Genomic DNA, 15,632 nt, shown 5'->3' with positions numbered 1-15,632 from the left:
TGACAACCAGATCCATTTCTAACTTCAAGTCCAATAAACAAGGGGGCACTGGAGAGATGACAGCTCAGTTTAACGTAGCCAGACACTGTCAGATAGCTATTTAACCTTTCCAAACGGTATCATTAAAACATTTTTCACTAAAGTATTAATGCCACAGCTACAAGTTTGGCTGCTTAGGAGCAAGAGACACCCATTCAACAAAACAGGAAAATGTAAATAGTAGTGGATGTCATACAAAACAACACCTATAAATATTACTGACAACACCTGGAAGGGGAATAGCTGCTTTTTTCTCCAAACTATTAGACAGCAGATTACTTCCTCATGATAACATGCTTTTAAAAACAGAGTGAAAAACCACACTGATTCAAATAACCTCATTTAATTACTAGTGCAGCCTGTCAAATATTTTTATGGATTTGTGTGGTCCTGACCCTGGTATCTGTGGGCTGTCATGTTTTCACCTTTATAAAGCTGTCATGTTTTCACACTTATAAAATCTGATGAGAAGGGTTCCTGGTATCAGTGAGGTCACATGGGAAGTTTTGTAGCAGACCAAGACTGTGTCTCTGTTTTGCGTTCTCAGCTGGTGCACCAAGCTTGTAAAAACCTTTCCATATGACATTATAAACTGAAAGTACAAAAAAAAATTCAGAAATGCATAAAGTAATGTAAAATTTTTTTAATTATTATTTGATGTCAAGTTTGTATTTTACCAAAGGTACTTTTATTCTTTGTTTACAAAGCCAAAAATGTATCTGGATCACTTGCAAGTCAAACAGAGACATCAGATGAAAAGGAACATTTTTCAATTACCAGTTACCTGAGTTACAGTGCAATATTTAATTTCAGACAGTATTGCTCTTAAGACTTTTTACAGTAAGAAATAATAAGCTTTATCAAGTCAAAACTTAAACCAGCACTTGTCATAAATTTAAGAATTCTCATGAACAAACAACACGAAATATCTTATGTAATATATACTAGACTTTTTTGCTTGCCTCTACAATAACTTAATACCCTGGATGACTCAAGTATTAGCAAAAATATTTACAAAAAGAAGATAAAACACAGTATAAAAGTTATTTCAAAGATATACTTCTTCCAAGAAACAGATTGGTACCAAGAATTACATTTCAAGTCTTACAAAATTGCTTCTCACTGATTTAAATTCATGAAGGTAAATAAGTAACACTGAATTATACAAACAAACATTGATATCCTCATATGGGTTTATGAAGTAAAAGCATGTATCTCTTCTTGGGAGTATCCAAGATCCTTCAGGTATCTGAAAGTCACAAATCAAGTTGGTAATATTAATATTTGGAACTCAAAACCTACCACAGACATAAATCAGCACTACTATCTTGTGTTTGCCCCTGCAAATACATTTAGGAAACAATTAATGCCAGGAGCTTGGATATACTCTATGAACTTTTTGGATACTGAAAATAATTTCTAAAAATAAATACAGACAGCATTTGAGTTAGCTCAGATTTCTCAAGACGTAGCATTATTATTGGCCAATTCCACCCTCCGTTAGATCCACCTTGACTTCAGTGGGACTGCAGAGAGTCAAGTGATGTCATATGGGTTCAATATTTTGAAGCTAGGCAAGTGAAAGTTAGAGAACCTTTATCTCTAAATATGCACATAAAATAATAAAAGTACTAGGGACAGACATAAATAAATGCGTTAATTGAAAACAACTGAGAGAAATGTTTACGATAGAACACCTGCTTTGAACTTTCCTTCTATAACTTATTTTGTTGAGCTAGCACCAACACAGAAAGCTTATTTCCTATTACTGCAACTTTTCTATGAACATCAAATTAATACCAGCAATTTTTTTTCTTACATTTTGAAAGTTCTCTTGCAGAGCAGAAAACATTAAGGCCATTTTTCAAAGCCTACCAAATCAGAAACACTGCAGCTGACTAGGTGATCATATTTTTTAAAATTCTTTGCTTTTTAGTTCATCATTCAAAGTACTCACTGTACTCCTTGTTCTGTAAAAGGTGTTGGACCACAGATGCAAATAAGCACTTTGGAGTCTTTCCTGCTTCTTTTCACAAATTCAGAGAGAAGAGATGAAGAAATCTTCCCCTGTTTACCCACCCAATCTTTTGCTGGTTGCGAAAGAATGAATTGAACCTCAAACCTGGTAAGCAAAAGAATATTTCATAAATACTGCCTCTGATTAGACATCTGCACATAATGCTAGTGACCAAGACACGGATGTTTCCTATGATTACTTTTCTGTTCTGTTCAGTTCCCCACTGCAGTATCAGATCTCAGAGACCCTACTGATCAAGTCAGTCAAATCACCTCCAATATTGTGCATTTTATTATTTAACCAAGTCTTACAATGTAAAAAATTCTAGCTGCATATTTTACCTTTCAAAGAAATGAAAAAAGCAAAACAAACAACCCCAGAAAACCATAAAACAAAACATAAAATTCCACGAATAAAACAAAAAAATACCAGCTGGGACCAATTAAGATACTAAAGCACAGATTTTACTGTGAAAATGTCAGTACAATTTCATTAATGAGAAGATATTTATAACTGGTTTCAAAAACTCACTAACAGAAGAGTAATTGAGTAAAAAAACAAGCACTTGTGTATCTGAGGCAACTACTGAAACAGAGAAATGATTTTTACTGTAAATTTTCCCAATGTCTAGACTATGAAGCTTTGAATGTGCCAGACATCACAAGGGTATGAAATAGTATTGATTTTTCACTTCAGTGTTGTGAAGGAACAAGTGGTTTCAACAAACAAACAATTCAACTAAGAATCAGGTAAGCATAAACAAAACATACTTTTATCATGCAAAATCTAAGCAATGATGATTTATCTGGTGATAACAGCAAGGGAATTGAAATTATAAAGTAACCTGACAATCTTATCTCTCCTAAGAGAACTATGGCCTGTTGACAGTACATGGGCACTAGTGCAACTGTTGACATTCAGTTGACATTACATTGACACTACTGCATTAAGCTAAAAATGCAACAATTAGTAGGAAAAATTAAAGTAACAAGCCAATTTAAACTTTGAATTTCCCCATAAATATTTTCCCAGCAAGTGACAGCAAAAGTATTCTACATAAATATTTTCCCAACAAGTAACACTAATTTTAAAGACTTCTATTCCTAGAGTACACTATCCTCTATCGCCTCTGTGCCTCTCTTTGCATATCGGTATTTTCTATTGTTAAGGCTAATATTCTTCACCATCAAAAAACTTCTCAGTCTTAAAATCACCTCATCAACATACCCTCTGCAATAACCATCTACAAAACACTGTCAAATAAAATCTCTGGTTCCTTTAGCAACGTACAGAACATACTGACAAAACCTCTGCTATGCATTTGCAACCACTGTATCTCCTTCCACTCCCTAAGTCCCATTATATCCATAGCTAAGAACTTACAGAATCAGATTCTGTCCTTGTGCCAAAGCTGTACAGTTAGTCTAAGCCCCAAGACTTGTTATCCTGTACACTGATACGGTAGAAGTTGTACTCCACAAGACTTTTAAATACCTTTCATCTTTCAGAGCTAATTGCTCTAGTTGGTTTCTCCACAGTATGTCATTCTCTGTTTTGTTGAAGAATATCAGTTTCACTGTCCTTAAAAAATATAAAATAATAAAAGGAAATATTAACTGAAGATTGTTTCTATATTTGAAACACGTTCAACAATTATTACTGCATCATACAGAAACCTTTTACTTACACTTTTTATTTCCTTGATCTTTTGCAACTCTGCAATCCTCAAATCTTTTTGCTACTAACACAATATAGTTTCTTCCTTGCTGTATCTGAAAGTCTGTTGGACTTGTGACCTTTCTTCTAAATGTCATAACCCTGCCTACATTTGCACCCTCTACTTCAGGAACTGCTGTCCTAATAAAATAAAGTCTCTTTAAGTTACTAAGACCTGCTGAAATTACAACAGAACTTGTCAAGTTTTATCAAGAGGGTTCTCATTGTTTGAGCACTACAATTAATAGCTGGTACCTTTTTAATATTACACACACCAGCACACAGAGGTGAATCTGGAATTAAGAAGGTTATGTCAATATTAATTTCATAAAGATGAAACCTCAACACACAGAACAGGAAATTAACTCTTAACTTCAAGAGCGACCTACAGGTCTGTACCAGGTCATTTTATCCTTATTTAATCTGTTGATTTATAAAAACTATTTGCCTGGAAAGCAACTGTTTACAAGTCTTATATTTGCCAGACAGTTCACATAAAAAATAAATGCTCTGTCATTAAGTTCAGTGCCATTAACTCTTCAGATTTTTACGCTACAGTAGAGGTAAAACACACATTAACTTTATGTGGTAGTTTTGGCTTTAGTTTCAGCTAGGCCTCAACTCAGCAGGCCCAAAGGATGTGACATAGATTAGAAGGGACAAGCATCACCTGAACTGGGCAGCCAAAGAGATCTTTCATATCATCTGGCATCATCAAGAAGCATCAAGAAGTATAAAAAGAGGGAGGTGGAGCTTCTGTCTCTTTGTTCTTCACATTGGACGTGTAAGGATGCCCTGCCTCTCCCAAGATTAGGCCTTGCCATCATCCTCGCTCTGTTATCTAGGGAGGTGAACACTTTCTTGTTAATTGCCCTCCTCTTGCTGGGAGGTTTCTCTGGAAGAGTTTTAGGGAGGTTTTCTGGGAGTTTGGGTGGTTGGAATCTGTATTATTAGGCTGGACGACTTGATGAAGGTATTACTTCTTTTCACGTTTGTATTTATATGTGTTATATCATATTCTGTTTTAAATTCTATTTTCTTCTGTGCAAATATAAAAACCTTGCCATTTCAAAGTTCCATTTCTAGGGGTTTTTTCCTCCCTCCCTTTCCCTTGGCGGGGCGGGGGGGGCTCTGAAAGGCAACTGGGCACTTGCCATTTTGCCAAGCTAAACCAAAACAGGACACTTTGGAAGAGCCAGACAGTACATGATCTCTGTGCTCAGCAAGTTTAAGAACAGTGTCTGTATTTAGGGTTTGTTTGATTTTTTAGAAACAAACCTCTGCAGTACATGTCACTCTTTTTAGCTTTAGTATGAAGGCTAGTGTCCAATTAATTTCTCTATGATGTTTCAAAAGCAAAAGTACTAGTTTCTGGGGTTCCAAAAGACATAACAACCTGTTCCCTTACCAAGATCAAGTAATGCTTTCTTCTGTATGTTTACAAGCAGAGTACAGAATGCATGGGCCGGTCCCATGATGTAAAGGAGAGCACTCTGGACTCTGAATCCCAGAGTTCGAGTCTCAGTGGGACCATCCCCTGGCAGTTCAATGCCTCCCTGCCATCCCATCCCGTCACGTCTCGAATGCTGAGCAGGGTCAGCCCCGGTTAGTGCCGGGTGCTGGGACAGTCCCGAGGACTTCACTGTCACTGTCCAAGCTCGCTCGGCCGTGGCAGATGGACCTCAGGACTTAAAGGGTGGGGCCAGTTCTGCGCACGCTGTGCCTCACCTAAAAAGTCCACTGCGAGGCTGGAAGGGCACACCCACGTGGGGAGAGCCCCTCCCAAATCTGCGTTTGTGAAGTTTGGCCATACATACATACATACAGAATGCATATGCAATACACACCTTTCTATGCATTTGAACATACTTCATGCTGTGCTTATAAGAAGTGACACATTGTAAAACTGGAACTCATCTGGTAACAATGTGTTACTGTTGTTTAGCAGGTGAAAACAATACACTACCTATTCAGACATATCAGAGAGATGTTTTAAGTAAACAGCTGTAGCCCTCCTGAGTGCAAAAAACAGTATCTACATTTCAACATTTCAATACTAAAAAAAGACACTCAACTGCAAAGCTAGTTAAAAAACAGAACTCCTCAAAGTTTCTACTCAGTGAGCTCATTTGTACCACAACTAAAATCCAAAAAGCAAATCAATCCATTATGTTGATGGTAGCCAATAACCAACTATGTGCAGGTTGCCTAAGATTTTGACAGTCTTCCTTAAAGCATGCCAATTTTCGGCATAAGTTGAACAAAAATGCTTTCATACCATTTTATTTTAATTGTTTTACTAACACTGAGGCTTGCCCATTATGTTTCATCCTTCCTATGGATGATTTTAGCTTGGGTTACATCGTAAGAATTGTACATACCTGAGACAACTAACTTCAGCAAGAGCAAAATTCAGCAGTTTAACCATTGGTGTGAAGCCTGTCCCTCCTGCCAATAAAATGAGATCTTCTGAAGTTTGAACTTGTGACTTCTTGAAGTTGCCTTCAGGATTGCTGACAGAAATATAGTCTCCTTTATTAAAAAAAAAAAAACAACACAAAAAAGGTAAACAATAATTAGATGAAAACAAGCAAATTAGTATTCTGATTTTTTAAAGGCCATTTCATATTGCCTTTGTAGTATTAGACTCCCTTTCAGAAAGATACTGTACATTTCACAAAAGAATCACCCATTTAAAGAAGAGACATGCAATTAAAATATTTTGTCTTGAAGGATTTCATAAGATGTAAGTACACAAACATTTGTGAAGTCAGTGTTAAAAACCTACTTCTGTATCTAAAATGGAAAAGGAAATGCATCTCAAGTCCCATAAAACAGATGTAGATTTCTTTATGTGAAAGTACAAGAACCTGTTCTCACAGCATCTGACTTCAAAGTGATCAACTATAATGTGCAATACAATTCGCACAGATCAGTCAGGACACCTTTATGCGATGAACAACTCCCAGTTACAGTGGGAATAAGCCATGGAGAGCAAGGTTTTAAAAAAAGTTACAAGTATGTCTTGATGTGTAAGTAGGTAAACAATAGGAACATCTCAATACTCAGACAGAGAATTATTTAAAGATAAGGCAAACAAAAAACCCTGATATAGACTTACCAATTTGTAGGCAGTCAAGTGCCTGTGTGAACAGTCCACAGGAATAAATTTTAATCATTAAATATATATGCACACCATCATGGTGAGATGGTTCTTGGAAATCCAGTGGCAAAAAAGGCAATACAGGTGTATATGGTTTTACTGCCTCTGTCCCTAAAGAGTAGACAAAAGACAGCAGAAATAATATGAAAAGTACTCTACATCCAGTTACTACAAATACGAAAGTAAACAAAGAGTAAATAAATAATTTGTATATCTCATAAAAATCACACTACCCCATGCTTTTATGCAAGTATACTACTTTCCACTATACCAAATTGGAAGCCTTGTACTCCCAATTATTATTATGTATTTCTATGCTACGTAGCAATTCAGAACACTGAATTAAATGCTCTTGAGTCATCCCTGAAAATCTAAACATTTTCATTAATTTTCAAGTATTGCAGCTTGATTTTTTTATGAATTTAACCTGCAGATTTTTAGTACTGCACAATTTCTTGCAGTATCATTTCAAAAAGCTGTTGTGACAGAAAGAGAGATCACAAGAGTTGAACATCAGCAAAAAATTAGGTAGGGAGGAGGAGGACAACATAACAGTACTCAGTTAATGGTTACTTAAAAATTCTTCTAAGAAGTGTCTCTACCATGCATAGTGCAATCCAAGTACAGTGACCAGCATTAACCATTAATACACAAATTTTATAACGTACTGTTAAAAAAATAAACTGTATATTTCTTTAACCTTCCATTTTCTTAAGTTCCACATTCTACAGAATTTTGAAGAAAAGCACATAAACGCGCTTTTCAAGACACAGTTGTCTCACAAGCTCGTATTATCATTAATATCGTGCAACTGGAGTATAAAGTAGTGTTACCATGACTACTATAAATCTCTCAGAAGAGGAAAAAAAAAGGCAAAACTGCAACAATAACCCTCCTCATTTCAAAAAACCAAAAGGAACTAACTAATTACACATATACAGTAAGTTTCCCCCTCTTCAAAGATGAACAGCACTCCTTCAGTAAAGTGAATGTTTTAAAAGGAGAATTGAAATAAGAGCCAATAAAGTCAAAAGTAAATGTAGCCATATCAATAGTTAGCTTTCCATCAATACTAATCCAGTCAGCTCATTATTAAGCACTGACTGTGATCCTGGAAGCAGAGGCTTTCTAACTACAACCAGGGAAGTAGTGGCCAGGGACCTGGCATTCTCCCAAGACTACAAAAAGGAATTATGTTAACAAATCCATTACTACATTTTTCTTACCTGTAATAATTTGTTTGAGGTAAACGTGCTGTCCAGTGGGAACACGAAGATGTGTGGCCTTAGGCAACATTAAGCAGAAGAGCTTGGTGTCGTGGGTAACTTCTGTCTTGGACACCAACTTGCATTTTCTATAGAACAGTCCTAAAAATATGATTTTACTTATTAGTTAAGTCTCAAGCTGTCTTTTTTTCCTTACATATCTTTCAGTAAGAGATAGAGAAATGTACATATTTAACTATAGACACTTATAAAAACACTATAATTACTTAAAATTATTTTTATAATTTTAGACTAAGGACTCATTTAATGTCTTACTTCAGGCTTAGAAGAGCTTCTGAGTTATCAGCATTGACTGAAGAAGTTGAAAAGCACCAAAATCTAGCTGAAAACAGCAGCCCTTGTTCTACGCTGCACTTGCACTAAATTCACCATGTAACTACAGCATCAGTACTTGTATGCAGACCAAAAGCGGCTGGTGCAATGGAAATGAAACACAGGCCAGCACAGCATCACAGACTTTAGCAACAGACTATCCAAACCCACCCCACATCTCAAATATTTACTGTCTTGACCACCTCACACTGCTGGATTTTGATTGCTATTAGCACAAGAAGGATTTCTGATACAGCATTACACATTTTTCAGGTACACAATTCCAATACTTAAATGCTTATACATAACATAAAACGAAAAAACCATCTGTGCCTACATAGGCAACAAACACTTCAGCATTATCCATAAATATTTTAGACGTCAGTTGGTGCCTTTTGTCTAACTAGAAATTATGAACTCCAGTTATATGTTCACATGGTTATTTAAATCAACCAGAAAGTCTTATGTACCGCATAAATTTTTGTTAACACAGCTGTTTTGGAGCTGAGGCTTTTCAACCTCTGCATCAACTAAACGCCTGATAAAAGGTAACTGAAAAAAAAGAAACCACTACAAATAAATAAATAAAAGCACTATGCAAAGTTTGCATTTCATACTGCCTCTGCTACAACAGTGGTAATAACCATCATTGTTGCTAGAAATGACCTCTGTGGCAAAGCACTCAGTGTAAGGCTGGCCAGCCCTGCACCCATTTTAACCAAGCAACCATCCTAAGCTCTGTAAGCTGTATCATTACATCACTTCAGGGTCTAAGAGAGGATTTGAAAGCACAGCAAAATAGAGGCCTACATCCTGTTGATTACAGTCAGAGACTGCAGAATATTAAGTAGGGATAAAGCAGCAAGGAAGAAGTACTTCAAAGAACGAAGGGCATGGATGCATAAATGCTTACAAAGCTTAACTTCACAACAAATGCTAAATACAGGAAGGTATTTCTGAACTCTCAACTGTAACATAGAAGGGGGCCTTACAGGGGAGCTAGAGATGGATTCTTCACCAGGAAAGGACAAAGCAATAAGACAAAAAATAATGGGTACAAACTGAAAGAAGGGAAATTTAGGTTGGATAATAGGAAGGTGGAAGCAGGACTGTGAAGTATCAGCTATTGTAGGAGATCAGGTTTGAGGCCATCTAAGGAACCTGAAGGTGCACAAGTCCATGGAACCTGATGAAGTGCATCCATTGTGGTCAATGACCCAATGTTCAAGTGGAGACCAGTGATGAGTCGAGTTCCTAAGGGATTGTTATTGGGGCCTGTGCTGTTTAACATCTCTGTCACCAACATGGACAGTGGGACTGAGTGTACCCTCTGCAAGTTTGCTGATGACACAAAGCTGTGTGCTGTGGTTGATGGACTGGAGGGAAGGGACATCATCCAGAGGGACCTTGACCTGAGTGGTGGGTCTGTGCATACTCATAAAGCTCAACAAGGCCAAGTGTAAGTTCCTGCACCTGGGTCAGACCCAGCAGTGTGTGCTCAAAGCTCAGAAAGTCACGCATATCCTGAGCTGCACCAAAAGAAGTGTGACCAGCAGATTAGGGATAATGATTCTGCACCTCTATTCCATTCTTGAGACTTCACCTGGGATACCACGTTCAGCCCTGAGATCTTCAACACAAGAAGGACACAGACCTGTCGGACTCAGTCCAGAAGAGGGCACAAATATGATCAGAGGGCTGGAGCACTCCCTTCAACCTCTGAGTGAGTTTGGGTTGTTCAGCCTGGAGAAGAGAAAGTTTCAAGGAGCTTATAGCAGCCTTCAATAAACTGAAGATGACAGAAGTCATTTTTCCTCCCCTACCTTTAGAAGAGTATCTTTAAGCTAAACCTTTGTTTGTGGTATTATAGCTCTAACCTGAAAATACCACCATGATCACAGTACCACACTGCCTAGACAGGTTTGTAACTCAAGGGAACCTTCCTGGGCTTCCTGGGCTATGAAGTACTAGAACCTCGACAAAAAAATTAAAAAAAAAAAGCATGCAAACAAGCAGCAAAATCCCATGAACAGCATTAGCTAAACTTCATACTTCCAAAACAAGCCAAAAAAAAAAGGGTGAAGAAGTCACTTTCCTACAATAATCCCACGATGTCATTTCCCGTTTTCAACATAAAGTTTGTAACCAGTCCGAGTGGATACTTCCATGTAAAGCCTCTCAAAATTTGAAAGGTTCATATATGAGAATACTTGAGCATGACACCCTTCTAACAACCCAGTCTGCATTGAAGCAATTTCAGCGAAGAGACATTTCTTTTCCCCTCTTTTTCTCATGTCATTGAAAAATACTCAACTTGCTCACATAAAGAGCTGAGCTACTTATGAAACAGAATGAGATGCAAATGACAAGCTAAAACTCAGGAAATTCCAACTAAGCATCACCAAGAGGATGGACAGTGCAGTCGTTTGCTGCCTGAAGGAACAGCCATCACTATTAACATTCCTTTCTTCAATGAGTGCAGGATCACAGCTTGTCAATTCAACCACAACAGAAAAAATAATTTTAAACAGACTATCCACAAAGAGCTTAAAAGTTGAGGGCTTAATATGTTTCAGCTCACCTATGCTTCTTTCTAACTGACTTTATTTCAAAGGGTATAAATAGACTCTGCTAGAACAGTCAAGCATAAATGCATGCATTTATTCCTGGAAATACGCATTCAGATTACTAAATCTCAGCTGCACATGCAATTTGTGCATGGACTAAATTAGCATCAATTCCTTACATACCAGTATTGCCTCAATAGATGGCCATGGCAATTTTCTGCATATAATGGCTTTCTTAAATTATTCAAAATACCTACTAATGAGTTTATTTTCTATAAATGCCTGCAGAGAGATGATGAAAAGCCACTGACATGAAATAAATCTTTATTATGATTTTCACACACCTTTCATCTAACATCCTATGAATTCCTTATTTTGAATAAGCAAACATTTCAGATGAATCAAAAGAATGCCTAAAGCCCTAGAAAAGTGAAAGTCAATAATACCAATCTTGAAGTAAGGCAAACCATCAGCATCTCTCCAGCTATATAAATATTATAAAAAATTTGTTGAAATTTGTTTGTCTACCCTTCTTTTGAAAAAAATACACAGTAAAATTGCAAATTACAGTACAGAAATAAATATGCCACGATTGCTGTCAATTCTGCAGACTTATGAACTGATTAAAAGCATGTATGAGATTGGTAATACAGCCTATAATACTGGACAGCTAATACTCTTACAGGTATTTGGGAGTGGTGAGACAAGTTAAAAAACCTGATTCATCAACTTTTTTCCAGACAATTTTTTTACCTTTCCAATCTGATTAATTCCAGGCATTTTCACATAAATAACCTTTACCTCCCCCTTTTTCTTTATAATTTGACACACAGAACTTCTGTCTTGATGCACTGAATCTGACTTTTGAAAACAGAGACCTTCCTAGGTCTAAGTAAACTTTTAGTTTCTAGTCTTTGCTGAATTAACTAAAATTCTCTCATTATCAGTGTGTTGTGGTTTAACTCTAACTCCATCCCAGCCAAAACCAGAACACAGTGGTTGCAATAAAATCTGGAGCCACAATCAAAAATAAATGGCAAGGCAGAAAAGCCTTTAAACAAGAGAACAGCAACACCTAGTAGCAAGCTGAAGCCAAGCAGCTGCTTTTGTCAACCCATGAAGCCAAGTTAACTGCCAGATGCCAAAGACACATGATTTGCTAACATACATAAACAAAAGGTTTATGCATATATATATATATGTTTTATACATATATAACGCATATTATATATATATATGTATTACGCATTCTCAATTTTAGAGCACCATGGAAATGTCCAGCAGAAAACCCTAATTTTCAAAGTGGAGAAAGTAATTAGTGAGGAGGTTGGCTTTGATCAAGCTTTCTGCAGACACCAAGTGTCAGCATCGCAACTCCTGATTTCAGAGGAGCATCCCTGCAACCTCTGCTACCAAAGCCCTACCACAAAAACCCAATATTCATAACAGGCTATCACCCTCTAAACTGAACTTCCTCCTCTGCTGGAATCAAGAACTACAGCACATTGATTCATAGGCATACAAATTTAATTTTACTAACAGAACTGCTGCACAGATGATGGCACCTTTTAGAGAGTATCAGCATTTTGCCAACTGTGCTTTCTTGTCATAAAAAGGAGTTTAATTTAAGAATTTTTCCTTGAATTATTTTTTTGCTTTTCTTCAATGATAAAACTTCAAAGATAATTCTTACTTCTCTACTAGCTAATCATAATGCTAGGAATGCTACAGCAGAAACATTAGTCTGTTTGCTTGGGATACAGAGTTTCAAAGTAAAGAAGCCAAATCCTTCCACTGCTCCTCCATCTCAGGAAGAGGATTTCCAGCCAAGCATGTACCACCCAACAGTGTCCACCAGCCAACTGAATGTTAATCCTTATTTTGTTCAGGTGATTTGATTACAGAGCCTCAAGTACTATTAGTGCCAACATAATGGAGATTAAACCACACGGCTGAAGGAAAGTGGCTGCCCATCACTGCTGGCAGCAGCCCAGTCTTGGAGTTAAGACAACCATGAACCCTTACTGCTGACCATCAATTTGTCAGCAACCCACATGCTTCAGTAAATTACTAGATTTCATGAGCTAGTTCCTGGTATTCAAAAAGGTCAGCCATTCTCTTCCCTTCTCCAAATAAGGTTTCCACTGAATCAACACCTGCTAAACTTTCCCTGGTTATGCACAAAGTTAAGTTCAGCTGATACACATCAAGTGCTGCATCAGCATTGTTTCCTTATGGTACTTCCAACAGAAAGTTCTATGATCTTCCACTTAATGTGGACAAAAACCACTCCGTGAAACAAAGAAATTACATCCCATTTCAGCCCTCAGAGGCAACAGCACCTTGTTTCTATACAGAACACATCTGCCAATAGTTACATGCTCTTTGAGAGAGCAGAAGGTAGTAATTAGGTCATGTTCCAAAACAGGGATCTGAATAAAAGTTCAGAATCATTTTCAGAAGGAAGCCGTACAGTTTATTCTCTGCGGGATAAAAAAAACCACACACACATCTCACATCACCCATACAAACGCCATTTTCCACTTGCACAGGGCTACTGCTTTTGTATGCAGCCCCCTTGTGACTGGGCTTTCATATCTCATTTTCCAGAAAAGGCACCTAAAGAAAAATCATGTCTTAATGCTTGTGAAAAAACTTGCACTCTATCTCTTTACTGTGTGCTATTTTGGTTTTTTGGGAGTTTGGTTTTAGTTTCGTGTTTCAAGTTTTTGTTTGGTTGGTTTTGTTTTGTTTTTTTTAATGAAAAAGTCTCTTACTTTTTTAAATACTGCTTTCAAATTTCATAGGATGCCAGTTTTTATTAATGCTTTTAATGACCAGTTTCATAACAGCTAGTGAAGAGTAACGTCACCACCTTTTCCATACTGACCATCTAATTATATTGAATTGTGTTTTCCATACAGTACTGTGGGGTATAAATACTTATTCCTCCAGAAAATGAAGCACTTAATCTTTCTTAAGGAGTAGAAGCAGTATTGAATGTTGTCCTGAGTCTTCTGATATATCCTAAGATACGGTGTAGTTCACTGACATAGCATTAATTTTTCTTTAACAATCCCTCTCACCTTTGAAGAAATTCAACAATTTTGTTCTTTCCTTTCAGATACACTGACCAAATGATTAGTATAAACTCAGAAGAAATCTGAGAGTACATAAGCAATTTATCTGGGAGCAGGATATTCCCAGCTTAAGGGGAAAAAACTAGAGGCTTATGCTAATTGTATCATAAAGTTATCGCAGGCTTCCAGTACCACCTCTGCATTATGTCATTGTCCTTGAAGAAGAGCTTAATTGCTTTTTTGTAGAATTTAGACTTAGCTGTTGCAAAAATAAAGATAAAACAGCTTTAAAGTATATGGGCTTGTGCAGGCATGAGGTCGCACACCCCTCCTTTACAAACTCATTCATGAATGCCTTCATATGAACAAGTAAAAAGAACATAAAATCCAGTTTCCAAGTGTCAGTACTGACTGTTTTTCAGCCCTTCTTCCTGTGCTTTGAATACAAAGAAAATATTTGAAATGGTCAAAACACATGGAAATACTACAGAAAAACTCTAAGACAAGAAAAACCTGAGGAATTAAATATCAGTGCTCCCACAAGCACTTACTATTCACAGCCTTGGAACAACCTTGCTACCAAACTGGAAGTGTGCAAACACTGCAGGTAAAATGATTACTTTTATTAGAAAGTGAAAGTTCAAAAAAAAAGAATACACAAAACGTGAATAAAATCACCCTGAATAAATAAAAAAGCATGTGTAACAAGATGGTGTAACTACTTTCTGTTCTGTTCACAGGTTTACAGAAGTGGAAGCTGTCAGTTATACTGTCTTCAAACAAGACCCATATCCATCAGAAATAAAAGGTAATGCTGAGAGTAAGGAGAGGAAGATACCTAAGTCCAAGTGAAAAAAATCAGAGTATTTAATGCAACACATCTGTGCTACCCTATATATTCTGCCACATAGAAATATCAAATAAAAAGCTTTTTTAAATCTTTTTTTTAGTTATTAAGGACTATTTCTGTGCTTACATTGCACATAGTGTGAGTTTCTTCACCCATAATATTATTTTGCTTTTACAGAAGCAGAAGCAAAAATGAAAACTGCAATTTAGAGTAAGGACAAAAATTCTAAGCAGAAAAGAAGCGTGTCTGCTCAACACTAAACTCAATAAACAGAAGCATACAACATGTAGATTTTATGCTCGAGCTGAAAGCACAGGACTGGAATGAAGGGAAGACATGTAGTCCTGAACACTTTTCTTCTATAAACCTTCTGGCATGCTCAATTTTGAATTCAGAGGTTTTAAAATTAAAAAGCTGCAGAATAAAAGTTTCTGGAGTGGGGATTAAAAAGCCATAGATACCACTTTATTTGCTAGATCTTCACCTTTGCAATCAGGGAACTTAAGAAACTCAGGCTCAGCAAGCCCTTTACCTTAAGTTTTCTGGAGATTCATTTTAAGCCAATGTGAACTCAGTCAGTGATACATAATAAAGTTATCTTA

General features: G+C 36.8%; 1 protein-coding gene across 1 annotated transcript in view; it reads right to left on the bottom strand.

Moving 5' to 3' along the window:
* Positions 1–667: 667 nt before the first annotated feature.
* CYB5R4 (cytochrome b5 reductase 4) overlaps positions 668–15,632 on the bottom strand; it is a 32,367-nt gene continuing 17,402 nt past the window's right edge. Inside the window, exons 11-16 of the mRNA XM_071548704.1 lie at positions 8,162–8,302; positions 6,894–7,046; positions 6,154–6,304; positions 3,551–3,637; positions 1,997–2,161; positions 668–1,288 (exon numbers count right to left, since the gene is read on the bottom strand). Coding sequence (XP_071404805.1) covers positions 1,234–1,288; positions 1,997–2,161; positions 3,551–3,637; positions 6,154–6,304; positions 6,894–7,046; positions 8,162–8,302 — 752 coding nt within the window. The 3' untranslated portion in view covers positions 668–1,233. The remainder of the gene's footprint in view (positions 1,289–1,996; positions 2,162–3,550; positions 3,638–6,153; positions 6,305–6,893; positions 7,047–8,161; positions 8,303–15,632) is intronic.

This window comes from Pithys albifrons, chromosome 2, assembly GCF_047495875.1.
Source record: "Pithys albifrons albifrons isolate INPA30051 chromosome 2, PitAlb_v1, whole genome shotgun sequence".
Classification (NCBI taxonomy): domain Eukaryota; kingdom Metazoa; phylum Chordata; class Aves; order Passeriformes; family Thamnophilidae; genus Pithys; species Pithys albifrons.
The sequence above is the reverse complement of the archived record's forward strand: the minus strand, read 5'-3'. Positions and strand labels throughout refer to the sequence as shown.